Consider the following 16,554-nt stretch of genomic DNA (forward strand, 5'->3'; position numbering starts at 1 on the left):
GGAGGATTTACGCCGACTCCTCGCGAGAAAATGACAAGATGTCGCGAGATAACACATTCAGTACACAAAACGTACCTGCCTCAAGAGCGCTGTTTATTGGAAATTAATAAAAGCATAGCTTGTAAAATGTTATTTGACGTTTATTTTTACCTTATAAATATCAACACAGTCTCATCTTTGTTTGACTGAGTTTATTGTGAAAGCTTTAGTCAAGCATTACAAGTTTATGGCTGATAAAATTTGGCCTGCATGCTTCTAGCACATTCAAGTTTTGACACAAAAACAATAAAAGTCACAACCTGGTTTTCACCCCAAGCAAATAAACAGATTTATAGTACCACTAATCCCAAACAAGCATTTATTGCACTTACAAAAATAATAATTATAATAGTAAATGATTAGAGAGCAAAATTTACAGCCTGCTAGAAAAAAGGAAAAATCATGAACAGAGACAAAAATCAGTAGCAGGATTAGGATTTAGACTAAACATGTAAACAGCAGCGATGCAAGCTGAGCAAAGACATTATAACTTTAATAATAAACCATGGTTACTTTGAATATATTCCATTTTGAGCTATTTTACCAATTGTCAATCTTATAAATCGCAGCAAACAGGCCTGTGACTTTTTTTTTTTTACATACAAGAATTGAGGTTGGTGATGCTTTCTGGGAGCAAGACAGTACAAAATAGACTTGACAAATTTGTGTATGCTCAAGACCGTCGCTTTGAAATACTCCCACTGAAATGTGGACGTTAAACACTGAATGAGAATCCAAGTGCATTAAAAATATCCCTTAGAACAATGACTGAAACAGGTACACACAAACCAACAGGTGGGTCAAATTTGAGTTAAGGTCTGATTATCGGATCTCTCTAAAAGATTATCCTGAACGACTGATTGAAATGTTTACTTGCGAGATTAAAAAGTGTATTGTAGTAAAAATCTGTTGACCAGTGTAACTGGCTGTCTCATGCTTGAAGTGATTTTCTTTGATCCAGATTCGCTTGGAAACCTCTCAGAACTTGATGAGATCGGTATTTGCGTACCCCGCTTTCGACGAGTATGTGATTGTAGGTTACCAAACCGAATGATGCTGCGGTTAAAGCAGGCAAATGTTTGGCGCTTCTTTGGCCTGTTTCAAGCAACTGTGGTGGAAATACATGACAAAAAAATCCATGTCAGCAATTGTCATTTTCTTTTGTGCGTATGTGTTGATTATTATGACCAGCATCCGAACTTTGGGATATTTCACAAAATTAAGGCAGGCGAAGACTGCTCCGATTTGGACGGCTAGCCTGTATGTGGCTGAGTGAGGGAGGGCAGGTGTCATGAAGCCCCTTCCATTGCACTGGTGCACGCTTGCCCGAGGTTTGTGGCGGATGACGTGGACTCCTGATCCGATTCCCGCAGACAGATGACGGCGTCGCCACTCACGTTGATGAGACACTGAGCCTGTTCGACAAAAGGGTGGATTATACCACCGAAACAGGAACGATTTACTTTGTGTTTATGTACCTGGTTCTTATTGGGATTCTCCATCAACACGCACTCCTTCATGCTGTAGGACATGACGGCGTTTCCCCCCAAAGCTGCCACGTGGGCACGAACCATGGCGAACACCTCTGCGATGAACGAATGGAGGAAGCCGCTCACGCCGCCTTCCTGAAAACGCACAAGATTGGCTGCGCAATTTTTTTTAAAAGGGTGGGGGGGGGGATTCAAGTCATTTTGTCCGTACCTCTCGTAAGGATGTGGTCTCTCGAATGAAGAACATGTTGATGATGCCCAAGTATTTTACCACACGCATACTGGGAAGGAAGGATAACGGCGTCATCTTCACCACGGTGACCGAGCTTCCTCCGAATGAGCAGCGGTTGGAGTGCAGCGAGCGGGACCGGTTCTCGAACAACGGGCTGGAGCGCTCCAGAGATGAGACTGGAGGTTCACAGATCAAAAAGCCATGTTGCGAACGGCAGCTCGTTTGGTTGCTAAAAGTTGCTGACCGAAGTTGCATGATGACTGATTAATCATCCGAGCAAAAAACTATTTAAAAGTTCTGGTTTATTTATAATTATTATTATTTTAGGTAAAAAAATAATAAAACAGTTCCTTTTTTTTTTGGGTGGAGGTTGTCTATATTGGGATTACTGTAATGAAAACTGACACACATTTTGAAGCAGCAAATGAGCTTTTCGACTCAAACACTAAAAGGCTCTTTAGTGTTTACGAAAGATGAAGTGATAAAAAAAAAAAAAGTGCCTGTGTATGTGACTTGCAGTCATGCAGTCGTGTGGATGGTGCGGGTGGCCAGACAACCACTTTCCATGCGTGACAGGCGGACAAGACAGTTTACACAGTGTCTGCAGACAGACACACGGACCTGGGAACAGCTGAGGTGTACGTTTACAACGTGACTTTTTGGATCTTGGGGCCAGGTGACGTCACGGACAGAGACAGCTATGAACCGAGGCGAGCACAATAATAACGTAAAAGCCAGAGCGCAAAATGGCAACTATTATGGCTCGTGTCAATCGAGAAGGAAAAAAAAAAAAACAAATAAAAACAAAGCTTTCAAAGCCACTGTGGATCCTTTGCGTCACACAGAAGACAATATAATGAATTATTATTCATACAAGATTTCTTTGTGTAGGTCTGCCTAATATTGCGACCTGGGAGTGCAACTACTATAAATTTACTATCATCAAAAAGCAAATTACTGATTGGATACATTCCAAAGCGGGACAAAAATAAAAAAACGGCAATTTAATTCCTACTGCTCCATCGCGCAGCAGCATGCATGGACGTTTGTATGACATGTGCGTTTGTGTACGTGTTGTGTATCTTTGGCCAGCGGAGTGTGCTCGAGACTGTGTCCTACTTGTCTTAACTGATCCTCGTCTTATGGTGTGAGCTTTCAGCCTAAGCAGCTCTAGCCAGGTGCTGCATCTGTCTGCAAAGGAACCGTAATCAACGGAGGCAGCTGGAGAGAACACATACAGAAAAACCCACGACCACACAAAAGACAACAAAGAAAAAAAAAAAAAAACACAGAAACAAAAAGAAGAACAGAAAAAGAACACAAGTGGATGAGGTCTGGAGCGGTGCGGGATATTTCTGTCCGACACATAAGGATGGTCATTTTAAAAAAAAAAAAAAGGGCCTGTGTTGTATTTGTGGTAGCACGAGGGTCGGGTGCGGAGTGCGTAGGTATGAAAGTGCGTTGTGGGCGGGGCTTACTTACCTCTGGATGACACAACACTACTTGCTGAGACACCTATGCAGGGGACACACAGACATCAAAATCTTCCTTTGCATTTCATTATATGTCCATTTATATTCCATGACCAGATATACACTGCAGTTTCTTATTCCCAGCTACAACTGAATGTAGATTCAAAAGATATTCAACTTCATTTTTTTTCTACCACTGGAGAAGAAGCAAATCTGAATTGTCTGACTTGAACCGTGCAGTGTAAATCCAGTCTGAGTGCTCAATCTAAAAAAAAAAAAAAAATTCTATTTTCCACTAGGCTCACGACAGACCAAACTCTGCAACCTGACGTGACTGAGCAATTTACCTTCCGGGTGCACAATAACCAGCTGATTTTGGCAGAGTTTTGCAGCCGGAGTGAGTAAACAGACTGTACCTGAGGTGTTAGTGGAGGAAATGGGTGACCAAGCCTGTTAGTGAAGCAAAAGGGGTGCTTGAGATGAAAACTTGACCTCTACCTGAGGTTTTTAATGGCGGCTGCGTGTTGGTGGAAGGGCCGTCGGCGCAGAGCTCCAGAGGGAACTGCAGCTGTTCTTCCGTCTCACTCGACCCTGAAACACGTATTATTCAGACGTTCAAAGACAGAAACTACCCATCAAAGTATCATTGTATTATATATATTATAACTCGAGTACTTGACTTTTAAGAGACCAACCTTGGGTGATGGGCTTGTCCGCTGGCTTCTCTTGAGTCTGGTCTTTGTCGAACGTCATGGCGACCCCCGTCACGGCGACCTGCCAAGCGGAAGTGGCGGCGTCACGGGTAACAGAGGCTACGCAGACGGGCAGATGTTGGCTCACCTGTATGAGCTCTTCTTCTGGCACTGCCACGGTGAAGTTGAGATGACAAATACAGCAGGGGATCATAGAGCGCAACTTGAAGTAGAAACTCTGGAATTAAACACAATAAAATGAGCGTCTTATTTTACAAACCGTTAAAAATGTTTGCTTATTAAATAATGTTTTTTTTAATGGTGCCACTGGATTTGTCATACACACCTTCAGCAGGTTCTCACACAGGTCAGTGAAGATTTTGTTCAAGCCTTGATTGGTGAGATTGGCATTACTCAACCTTAACACCCTCACTGATGTAAACATCTGGAAGATAGCAACCACAAGTTACATTTAAACTGCTAACACCTTCAGTTTCCTTTTACCACGCCACATGGAGGATGAAGCTATGGGACGAGAGTGAGACCTGTATTCCCGAAGTCCAGTTGTAAATCCCAGGCATGGTCTCAGTGTTGCAGCTGTGGAACCCTTTTAAATAAAAAAAAAAAAAAATGTGAGCAGGAGATTAAGGATCAAAATTTGTGTTTTGATGATGACGACGACTCAGTACGCATACCCGTGGGAGGCGAGGCATCCATGAGTAGGGAGTGAATATCTTCCACGGCGTCCGTATCGTCAATCTACAACAGTGGTGGACAAACGTCAGTGCTCAAGGACCACATTTGATTTTTTCTTCAAATATATCTGTGTCATTAAATTGGCTACACTTTGACAGCAACTCACACACCTCCAGGACAAACGCATCCTTCTTGCCGTGAGAGAGGTCCAGTTCTGACAGTTCGTCTGAGCTTTCCGAGTGGGAGCGGAACAGCCTGTTTCGTTGTCTGGCTTCGGGAATGGGAGAACCCACCACTTCTTCTGTGAGCTCCTACGAAACAAGCAAACAAAAAAAAAAAAACTGAACTAGTGTGAGTAGTTGAATAGAACACCACTGCACTCCCCACCTCCAACAGTAGAGGGACTATGTTAATACCCCGCCACATGCTCGCTCAGGTCCCCCCCATCAGTCACTGCACGGCTGGTGTTAATTTGAAAACAGATTTGGAGCAGTAGTGTCTCACATACACACACACACCATGAACACATCTACAGGGTGAATGGGCATGGAAGATGGTCATAATTAACAACAAGTCACAACGGCTCAAGCCTCCTGCCACAGGAGGCAACTGAGTTGGGTTAACCCGCTTGCTCCCAAACGTTCCCGCCCACCCCCGAGTTAAACGGCTGTCACAAAAAGGGGTGAGGTGTTGGTAGAGGCTGACAAGAGTGAAGCGTTTGTCATGCGTTGACGCGTCGCACAGCGATCAGTACCATGTCTATGTCGCCGAGCGCCTCAGGGTCCAGGGTAAATAATTTCTTTAATGACCAGAGAAAGATAAAAGGGGTAAGATTATCGTCCCGGGACGTACAGTAGACAGCAGATCAATCACAGAGGACTTTGGATGACTTGAAGGCACAAAAAAAAAAATGTTTCTAGCAAGCGTACACACGAGGAATCGACTCACACATTTGTGAGGAATATGATCATGAAACATCTCACCGGTGGAGTGATCTGATAGATCTCTTTGTTCTTGGCGATGGCGTCGTTGATCCTCTTCTGGATGGTTAACATGTGGTGCTCGTTGCTCAGGTCGCCCGGAGTCTTCCCTGCGATCTGAATACCTCCCGGGGTAGGGAGGGCGGTCAGGTACACGCCTGTGGCAGACTGAACGCACCAAGTTACCACCAGGTGGCACCATAGCAATACAGCGAATAGGCAAATTTTTCTGTAAATAAAGATTTGATTGATATGCAGGTATTCAATATGAAGTGGACATCATAAATAATAATAAAAAGTGGACCTACAGCCAGACCCAGCAGCATGTTCTCGCCAACGCTGATCTGTATATGGAGGCCAAAGAGCGCGTTCATGCTGTGCAGCTTCAGCTTGTTCATCAACTGAGTGTGCAGTTCATATTCCATAAAAGGAAGGAGGTTGGAGATGGCCGTGGCGTTCACCTCCCCTTGAGCTCGCTTCTTCAGCCGGCACAGTCTGCGAGGTGGCAAACGCTGGTGTTAAGTCAATGGATGGACGGCTTGTGCTTCCATCCTGGTTGCTTGGAGGTATCATACCTGGCTTGAATGAGACAGCCTTTCCCAGTGACGGCTGCATCTGACGGCAAGTCGATTGTTGTGAACAGAACATCGGGGACCTAGCAAAAGCAGAATTGAAACGAAAGAAATGAGTGAATCATCAGGTTCATAAAACCTGCAAGCTTTTATTAGGACACATTCACTGATGAACAACATCAATGAACTTGAGACCTTTTGTCTTCTGCAGAGGCAGCAGTAGGTGAGCTGAGCGGGAAAGGGCATGTTGAACTCATCGTACGGTATGTGACAGAATCCGCAGCTGGAGGGAGACGACTCCTCAAACCTGGCGAAAGCCACGATTCGCTGTCAATTTCAAAAGCTCTCTCTAAAAATCACGGATGTTCTTATCGGACTTTTAGTACAAACTGGAAATCAACCTGTGGTCCATGCTTGCGACATCCAAACAACCTTCTCGCATGTAGCGGGGATTCAAGATGGCCGCCGTGCCGGAGGCGGACAGGATGCACACCTCCTCACTGATTTTAGAGGAGGAGGAAAATGAGATGGCTAGAAAATATAGATTTGACTTGTGAAGAGTTCCTACCAGATGCTGGTGCTCTCGCTGTATCCAACGACGGCGTGGCAACCGAGAGCTTTGGCGTGAGACTTGATCTCCTGTCGTATCTCCTCCCACCAGGCGTCGCGGGTTTCTGGCTCATCTGGGGGGGGAAAAAAGAAGAAGAAAAAAAAATCAAGAATTATGAACCACTGACTTTCCCAAGACATCAAAAAGCAAACATGCCACCATGATATCGGACACACATCTCTCTGGTGTGGTCTCACTTTGTTTTCTTGGCGCACCAGAAAATAAAACAGGCAACTTGTATTTTCTGGTTATTTGTGGAGTACCGCTGTGTTTTCAAAGCAGGACAAAATGAATGGTCATCATTTTGTGGAAGAGTGTGACAATGACAGTGATAATGATGAAGGCAAATTAAATTGAAAGATTTGACCTGTAACTGCTTGTACGGGGTTCCTCGGTTCATGACATATATTAATAATAATAATTATTATTAATATTAATATTATTATAAGTCTTACCTGCTTGTTTGTTTACATCATGGGTGCTTTTGACATACTGTATTTTTTTTTCAAACATAATCTGTTTCATCCACAGTTTTTCCAGCCAAATATTTTATAATAATTACAACTTCACTATCACATTATTGTAGATTATTGATGGGCTACGGCGTGGTCATAAACAGAGGACCCCGTATCTGTGTATAAAATATTAGATAACATTGATCCACTCTCCATTCAATCGGCCACATTGACAGAAAGGAGATTGTTTGTGTGGCTGAATATGGAGAACTCTGAATTATGAAAATAATATATAACCAAGCCTTCATCATGTATGGGTGTGTTTCAATAGTCTCATGAGGCTTCGATCTAATATCTAAACACTTAAAAAGTAAAAATGTTGACGATGCCTGACTTAGTTCTGTTTTCCGTCACAAACTGGGAGCTCCATCAGAGTATTGAGTCGCACCCCATGGGTCCACATGCTGACTGAGATCAAACTCGGGATTATTGGAATGGAGGGAAAAAGAATCAAAGATGAAGTGAAGAAATGAAGAGACCGAATGCCAGACATCGAGGCCTCGAGCGGCTTTCTGCCAACCCGAAGCGGACTGTCACACGTGCACACTCACGACCATGTGCACGCTTATGGGCAGAGGAGGGCCATATTCATCCACGGGGGCTAAAGGTCATCATTGCCCCCAAAGCACACATCTTTCTTTCCATCCCAATCATGCGTTGGTTTTCCAATTGATGAGAAACTGCCAGACTTTCTTTCACCCGTCGGATCCTCCCTCGGCCCAGTTGGTTAGAAGTGCACATGCCTGCTCAGCGGTTATTTGTCAATCTCCAACGTCTCAACAGGGGGCGGTGTGGAGGGGAGGGAGGCACAATGCAGCTTGAGGAAGCATTAGAAGAACGTTAAGGGAGAGCTGCAGTTGGGATGGGGGTGCGGAAGGACGGATTTATCAGGCCAGGCTGGGAGGGGCACAGCGCATGCTCGACTCAGCTCCACAAACGAGCGCATTCGCACACATTCACGCAGATCAAGAGAGAGGAGATGACAGCTCACTGAGTTTTCTGCAGGGCAATCAGTGAATTGTTCAATTTCAAATGGACAACAAAAACCAGCCTCCACATCACTGAGCTGCCAAAACTCCCGTGGGTGAGATCAGTAAAAGAGGGGAGGGGGGTGGGCAAATACCTGCCGTGACACTATTCCAGTCTAGCAGTTTGTACGAGCGCGTGTTACCCATGGCTGGGCCACGTCACACCATTAGTACGGGAAAGAGAGAAAGAGAGAGAAAAAGAGAAGATACAGTCCAACAACACAACAGTAGCACTCCATGAGGTGGACATTAAACAGACAGCGCCCGCCGCCTACTTTGCGCTCGCAGAAATAATACAAGAATGGCGAGACAGAAGGGATTATTTTTTTTTTGCCTCCAGGTATAAACGGATCAGACGATATCAAGCTATGATATTAATGAGAATCAATATTATATTGATATTGTGTTCCGCTGAATCATTTAAAAAAAGACACGGCAACATCCCAAGAGTTCAAAGGTCATCAACAGGCTTTCCACATCAGTTCATGTCAAGTTACTTAAAGAAAAAGCAAAAAAATAATAAAAAAAAGCCATAAGTTGTTCAGTAAATTAATCGTTCAATACATATGGTACGGAAACAACAAGCAAATCACAATTGAAAAGTGAATTTTTTTTTGACATTCTAACTATAGAAATTAATCTTAACAGTTATGTCACAAGATAACTAACCAAGCCAGCCTTCAGCAATCAGAACTACACATAATTTAATTGGGCTTACAATAATGACAATTAAAGTGAAAAGTCGACTAAAACTTTATAAGCTGTGCTCAGTAGACATACCGGACATTTAATTGGGTACACCGGCAAAATTCAATCAAATCCAATTGAGGAACCCAAAAGATTTTTCCACACACTACATCTGCCTAAAAGTTCCAAAACGTCTAAACAGTATGCCGGCTGCAGCCAAAATCAGCACACAGAAGCAACAGCAGAAGCAGCGGCAGGCAAAAGACGGGAGCCATGCACCATTTGACAACAGAGCGCCTTAGCTCTATCACACACACAGTAACACGGCAGGCGACGACACACAACGGCCGGTTCAAAGACACGCCAAGGTGCCGGTTGCCCTTGCCGTTAAACCCGGATGCTAGCTTCTGCTAACCAACAGCAGTCGTCTGTGACCAGAAACACTTTTCACCCGTGTCACGTACGAGACTTTCATCCTGTGACTTTACAGTAAACAAACAAGGCAAAAAAAAAAAAAAAAGACTCAACACTGACTGATTGCGTCACTAGACAACATTAGTTCATGATCTCACCGGGATTGTGTATGCGGTCCAGCAGTTTGACCGAGCGAGCGCTGACAACTCCGCCCACGTGGACCAGAAAGGCAGGTGGGAAAGACGTCAAGGTGAAGAAAGGGAACTCCTGGAGACAAAACACAAATACCACTTATGTCAAACAAAAGCGTGATGATTGTGTAAGTGTAGCTAACACAAGGTTTAGGATGGGAAAAATTCACTTTGCCATCCAAACGCTTCTACGTCTTCACTTAAACGGATTCTAAATGGGCAAACTCGGAGAAGATGGAAACCTAAACCATACTTGATAAGTTAGTTTAGGTTAGGAATGTACCAACATGCAACAAGAGTGGCGCAAAATGCAAATTCTCAACTTGCTCCAAACCTTTTTGACCTTTCGAGTAGATCTGGAAGAGACTACAATTCTTCAACGTCAGACAAGGAGATGGCAAATCCATGCGTTTGAAATAGCTGCTGAGCTTCTTCTACATTGCAGTAATGTCAACTCGACCAACCATGAAAGTGCATGGCATGAATTTGTGTTGTGGACAAACAGGATTAGGACCATGAATCATTTACTGTCTTCTAATCCGTCATGGAAAATGGGACATCAAACATGACTGACAGCTCGTCCGGGGTTTTGAATGAGATGATGTGGTGAGCGTGCTCATTCCTGTCTCGGGGAAAGGGGGAGCAGGGAAAGGTTTGACGGAAGGAATGACAGGAGTACAGAAAAGCCACGCGACATCATCTGCAGGTTAGGAATCGGTGGCGGTGCCTGTGGGGGGGGGGAGATGGATAGAGACAGCGATGTGACATACCCTGGCGTTTAAATACAACCCAGAGGAGGAAGCTCCCTGAGAAGCACAAGTGATCGAAAGGAAAGAGAAGGGAACAATGTTTGTTCTTGCGCACACCCATTCCCGGAAAAAAAAAAAAAGATATCTGCGAGCAAAGCACCCTTGTGATGCTCAAACTAAAGCCAGACAAAAATGGGTTTCAATAAATAAATTAATTTAAATAAATTAGAATAAACTAGAATGAATAAATACCGTATTTTCCGCACTACAAGGCGCACCTAAAAACCTCCAATTTTCTCAAAAGTCGACAGTGCGCCTTATAATCCAGTGCGCCTTATATATGGACAAAGTTTTAAAATGGGCCATTCATTGAAAGTGCGCCTTATAGTGCGGAAAATACGGTAAATAAAAATAAATAAATAAAAATAAATTAGAATAAAATAAATGAATAAATGCAACCCCCCCAACAAAAATCTGATTTTAATCCGCTTATTTCCTTTTGTTTGTATAAAACAAAAATTTTTGAAAGTGTATTTGTCATGTTGACTCATCAACGTACCCTCTGCTCCAGAGCAGTCTGCGTCTGCTGTCTGAGGAGCGTCTTCAGGGGTCCCGCCTCCTTGCCAGCACTGCCCCCGCTGCCCATTCCTGGTCAGAGAAGAAAGAGTCTCACGTGACGTCATCGGCAACGGCGTGATGTAAATGTTAGGACTAGTCCAAGCAACGATCTTTAACACACGACTGAGGATTTGTTTTTGTGCGAGCCTTCGCTAACTATCTTTAAAGGAGAAGAAAAGAGAGGAAAGGAGGGGGGGGGTGCATGCGGCAGTCCGGGACACTATCATTGTTTGTTTCGAGAGGCGAGTGAGTTCCCATTCTTTATTGAGCCACAAAATAGGGTTGTGAATTTTGTCTTTTAGCGCTATGTTAGAGAACAGGAAGTTATGCAAAACTGAATTTATTAAAAGCAAAAAACAATCTGAGCCAGGGCTACCAATATTTATGGACGGCACTTTAATTGTATTTATTTACCTATAACTACACATGGCTGACCTAGGATAAATAAATTGACATAAAATTGAATTATTTTTAGCTCAAATCAACTTTATAAAATAATAATTTGTAATAATAATTCAATGAGATTGCATCATTTCCCGCCGCACGCCTGATGATGTCACGACACACTAACGATCACTCAAGTTAGACTTGCCGAGTTAATGGTGAGCGCATTCGCATTCTGCTGTTATTGAGATTCCGTGACGTAAGTGACACACGGCAGCCAAGCTGTACCGGAGGTCCCTAGCAGAAAGTCGTCCGTGAAGGACACGCTCTTTCTCAGCAGAGCAGAGTCAGAGTGGGTGGAGGAGGGAGGGGGCAGGGTGGTATTTCTCAGGGAGGAGCCAGAAGCACCCCCGCCGGCTGAGCCAGAGAAAGATGAGGAGAGGACAGGGGAGCTGGGGCACAGGAAGATGCCCGGCCTGCGTCTCACCGATTGCGGCTCCTCTGAGGAGCAGGGAGCAACCGGAAGGAAAAAAGTTCAGGAAATGAGAAGATGGATATCTTAGAAGAAGGGGGGCACTTTTCCACTGCTTGCTTGAGTTTGGCCTTTCTCTATTTTTGCCATGTCAGCAGTACCAATGGAAACGTGACAACCTGAGTAGGTAGCGTGAAGTGGAAAAAAGGGTAAGAGCTGTCTGAATGTACGACGATATTTATAGAGACATTGTGCTTCTATCAACACATCACCAAAAAAAAAAAAGAATGCACGTGGATCTTCGAGACAGACTAAAATGCGAAAACAATAATAAGAAATAAACTAAACATGGAAAAACACCAGAGAAGCACCTCAGTGTAGTGTTGGAGTGGTGGATAAATGGGGGCGGGGGGGATTGCAGATTGATGGGGGTGATGCCTCATGTGCTTACCCGTCTTGGGCGTCAAACTGAGGTCTGTGTCTGATGAGGAGGACTGGCGGCTGGCTTGGGGAGGGGAGAAGGGGGCAGGAGAGAAGGGGTTGGTGGGGAGGGCTCTGAAAGGGGTGGGCGGGCCGGATGACGAGGGAAGGTCCTCACCAAAAACCGGCCTGGCGGGAGAATATGACACACACACACACGGCCATCAGTCACAGCCTCACCCTGTGTGTGGGTGGAAAATGTTTTGTTTTTTGCAGGAGGTGTGCTTGAGGTGCTTACACGTGGCTGGAGAACAAAAGAGAAAGAAAAGTAACACAGCAAGCATGGGAAAAAGCAAAACAGGACAACGATACAGAAACATAAAGATACATGCAAAAAAAAATAAAAAATAAAATAAAAATGTGATGTTCCAGTGGAGTGAAGCACAGGCCAGCGCTTCTCGTAAGACTCTTGAGGGCTGTATCAAAACAATTCCGTTTTTAGTTTTTCAGGACGGGTGTGGGGCGTCGGTTTAACCGGGACATGACTGGACAGATTTTTAATTTTTTTTTTATTTTTACAATCCGGGACTGGATTATTTCTGTGGGATGGGAATGCAAATCCACCCGTGTCGCCCTCTCGTTTGTATCTGACAATATGGAAAATGACAAGGATATTGATTTACTAGATCTAACAGTTAACCTAGCTTCCATTATTTCTTCTCCGCATTGAAAAAAAAAAAAAGTGTGACATTTGCCCGGTCACACATTTTTAAAATAATCGACTTCCTTTCCTGCCTCTGCATACCGGAGAAGATGAGTGTGGGCACAGAGACAGAGAAGTTCTGGGACAGTCTCTGTGCGCTGCACGCCGAATGCACTGGGCTGTTGTGGGTGGAGCGGCATCCGTGCGCTAAGGGAGACCTGGGCCCAAGAGCACCACACACAGGAGGAGAGGATAAAAAGAGAGACGACCAGTCGCGTTGGCCACACGCAGTGAGAATTGTGTCAGTCCTGGTGCAGCCGGAAGAAGAGGAAAGAAGGAAAGAAAAGCACACGAGAACCTACAACACATCATCACAATAGACGGAGAGAGAGTGGCAAGGTGCCAACAATCAGATCTTTCCCAACCAAGTGAGTCACGTGCACCACAGGGATGGAAACACAACAGACCTAAAAAAAAAACCCAGACAATGGCTTTAATGATCATCCAAACGAGGTTCATTTTACTCCAATGATTCTTTTGTTCATTCTTGGTGTGTCTCCATCCCCGACGCACGGTTACGAGCGCAGGATGATGCATGATGCAGCGAGCCATAGGAAGCAGATCAGAACATGCACGAAAAGCTCGTGAGAATTTCAAGATCAAACTAAAATGCACGCCGACCTTTAGAGGTGCATGGAATTTGTCTCTGGAAAACTATCCAACTGTTCGATGGCTACGTTGACATAAATAAAATCTCTAATACGATCAGAGTTTAGATTCAACATGGAACAGTTGTAGATAAAGATTTGAAAGTTGATGTCACTTAGAAAGGTGATTGCACATTTTAGGTTCATCCTCAAATTCTCCGCTAGGAACTAAATATCTCAGACTTTTTTGTGAACGGTATTCTACGTAGCACTAGCGCATGCAGAGCTGAACGCAAGCAAGCCATGTGTGAGCAAGGGGGTGCATTTTTGGAGTGTATGTTTGAATACTGCAGTGGACACCGTGTGCTGTTTCACGATGCAAAAATACCGAAGTGCACACGCTGGAAGACGGGCATCTTGTCCACACACTCTCCCTCGCGTGCTCGTCAACATGTCAAAACTTGCATGGATTGGTCATGCTGGATGGCTACTCACTCTTTTCCGTCCTTGGAAGGGGAATTGCAGGCATTGGAAGCGGGAGCTGTGTTGGGATGCGTGTGCGCGGTGGCGACGACGGCGGCGCCTCCGGAGGTGGCTTTGTCCAGAGTGCAGGCGGTACCTATGGCCCGCACCACCAGGCCCGACTCTCCCTCCAGGTCGAAACACTGCAAGTAGCCCACCACTGCGTTGCCTCCCATCTCCAGTACTTTGAGACCTATCTTCCTCTGGAGCTCTCCTACGGTCACATGTAGACACCATGTGTACACTTTTGTACCTTTGAAAATAAAAAAAATATTCGTTTCCGTACCGGACATGAGCGAGATGAGCCTCTGGCGAGCTTCATTGGACGCTCGAGGAGTTCTGATACGATCAATCCACTGGTATTCGGGGTCTTCGTTCACCACCAGCTCCTCCACGAAGCCGTGGACCATGGCCGCCCGGTAATACCGCGGAATTGAAGTGGCTGCGAAGTGCAAGTGATACGGTCACACATTATTTCTACGCCTTTTTCTCCACACTTATTATGAAACGATCAAAGCAGTATGGGTCTCTAAAAATCAACACTCTTGAAGGGGCAACATTGAGGGCAGCGTGGTTGCAAACGCACTGCAGAAGAACTTGACTCCACAGGAGGATTGTCTGAAGCGGTTCAAGTCATTGAAGAGCTCCACTTTGATCAGGACATTAATCTCCCCACGGATACCTGCCATTAAATAACAGTTCCATGAGAAAGAGTGCAATATTGAGTAACGCCGATGCGCTATTTGCGTACCGTGGATGGTGTCATAAATTGGGAACCAGCCGGAGATAACAGAGGCAGCCTCGCTGCACAGCAGCGGGTCAATGTCGATGTAAACCTTCCCGATGGCGTCGTTTGCGCTGTATGTGTCGTGGTCCAACACGGTGATCTGCAGCGGCTCATCCTGCAGGTCCTCATCATCGACCTAAGCGTCAACGCAAAGGAATCGAACCATAAATATGTCATTCGCACTTAATAGCCAATGCAAGGGCATCATGTCATGCCAACCCTTTGAGAAAAGCATATTTTAACACATATGGTATATATTCTTTATCTTTTTTGGGGGAAAAAAACTAAGACAGCTGACAGAGCAGTTTTTATCTTCATCCTATACTGCCCCCTGGTGGCCAGGATACTGGAACAGAATCATGGAACGTCACACCAGGCACCGCCTTTTAATAGCATAGGCATGTAAACAAAATAAATATTCTGCATTTTATGCTTTATGTATAAATATGTGGTTGAAAAGTGTTTTGATATGTTTAATGCGTGGATTTTAAAACTTTTAAATTGTTTAAAACTGTACAGAAGTATTTTAATAAAATGTGTGCAATAGAAATGTTGAGAAACAATGACAATGACACTTCTTGGGCATTTTACCTCAAATTTGAACCATTCCGAGTTCCACTGTGGATTGAGGGATTTGGGGAAGACGTCTGTTTTGAATGTTATGTTTCCAAACTTGACCTTGCACGGTAAAGAAATAGAAATGTTATTTTTCAGTTGGGATCACCTCTTAAAACATTTTATAAAGGCATATAATTATAGGGAAACTATACAAAATGTCTCTTCTACTTACCTCTACAAAAGCATCTGTAAGCTCACTGGCTCTGTCCATGACAGGCAAGTGGCGTCCTGCCACAATTTTTGCTTTTAATTTTCCAGGCATGATTCAAATTTAAAATGATCTGTGAACAAAAGAAGTCAGTACTTAATGGGAAAACAAATTGGCATATCTTTCGACAAGGGGCGGGGGGGTCATTTCAGGACCACAGTTGGAAATGACACCTGCGACGGTCCTTAAGTGATATTTCTTTTGGAGAAGCAAAAAACTTCACCCCCCCCCCCCCCCCCCCCCCCCCCCCGTAAATTCAATTCGATTGATTCGATTCAAAAATCGCTTTTCGTGGACTTTTAATGTCCCGGGTACTTAAGTTATATAGAAAAAAGCCCCAAAATATGCCAGCTAGCTCCCTTTAGCCTAGCCATGTTATCCACCTCACTCAAACGGCTCAATTTCAACCCGGTTCCACCACGTTCGGTACAGACCCACCGCAAATCATCCGTCGAAGCCGTTTCGCTCTTACCCCCGGCCTAAGACATCCACAATTAGCTCATCAGAGAGCCGCGGAGGACATTGTCGTTGACAGCCCGTCGCTGCAGAGACCCCCGTCCTCGTCTCGTTCCCATAACACGAGGCGTTTAAGTTCACCAAGCAGGACAACGTTAATGCTAAATTGAATATGCACTAGATATTATGACGTCAGAAGACAATTTTTGGAGTATTGTTATGACATTACGTACGAGTTAAGTTCATTATAACACGACGGGCTAGCATGGTAGCGATAGCGCCCGTGACGATGAATGGAGGTTTAGACAGTGTTGCATTCGCGATCCCTCGAACAGATAGCCTTCCACTCGAT

General features: G+C 44.6%; 1 protein-coding gene across 19 annotated transcripts; it reads right to left on the minus strand.

Annotated features, from left to right (window-relative positions):
• Window positions 1-1,147: 1,147 nt before the first annotated feature.
• c2cd5 (C2 calcium dependent domain containing 5) lies at window positions 1,148-16,515 on the minus strand. 19 transcript variants are annotated; one of them, XM_088379097.1, is made up of 32 exons: window positions 16,219-16,515; window positions 15,711-15,819; window positions 15,512-15,598; window positions 14,885-15,056; window positions 14,720-14,815; window positions 14,420-14,575; window positions 14,107-14,347; window positions 13,067-13,182; window positions 10,927-11,015; window positions 10,389-10,424; window positions 9,586-9,694; window positions 8,422-8,475; window positions 6,742-6,856; window positions 6,575-6,673; window positions 6,369-6,480; window positions 6,177-6,256; window positions 5,910-6,096; window positions 5,605-5,769; window positions 5,376-5,420; window positions 4,792-4,932; window positions 4,621-4,684; window positions 4,471-4,532; window positions 4,272-4,370; window positions 4,074-4,163; window positions 3,929-4,007; window positions 3,732-3,824; window positions 3,581-3,649; window positions 3,244-3,276; window positions 2,881-2,982; window positions 1,741-1,937; window positions 1,518-1,664; window positions 1,148-1,454 (listed from the first exon to the last, which is right to left on the minus strand). In XM_088379097.1, exons 2-32 carry the CDS (start codon window positions 15,798-15,800, stop codon window positions 1,329-1,331), a joined length of 3,351 nt encoding a protein of 1,116 aa, XP_088235223.1. In that variant the 5' UTR covers window positions 15,801-15,819; window positions 16,219-16,515; the 3' UTR covers window positions 1,148-1,328. The 19 variants fall into 19 exon arrangements, with proteins under 19 accessions (XP_088235223.1, XP_088235221.1, XP_088235218.1 ...); XM_088379095.1 differs by lacking the exon at window positions 13,067-13,182 and adding an exon at window positions 12,293-12,450 and having other exon boundaries at window positions 2,881-2,952; window positions 16,219-16,514; XM_088379092.1 differs by lacking the exon at window positions 13,067-13,182 and adding an exon at window positions 12,293-12,450 and having other exon boundaries at window positions 16,219-16,514.
• Window positions 16,516-16,554: the final 39 nt, after the last annotated feature.

This window comes from Syngnathus floridae, chromosome 6 (assembly GCF_059516105.1).
Source record: "Syngnathus floridae isolate MCC-2025c chromosome 6, RoL_Sflo_1.0, whole genome shotgun sequence".
Taxonomy (NCBI): Eukaryota; Metazoa; Chordata; class Actinopteri; order Syngnathiformes; family Syngnathidae; genus Syngnathus; species Syngnathus floridae.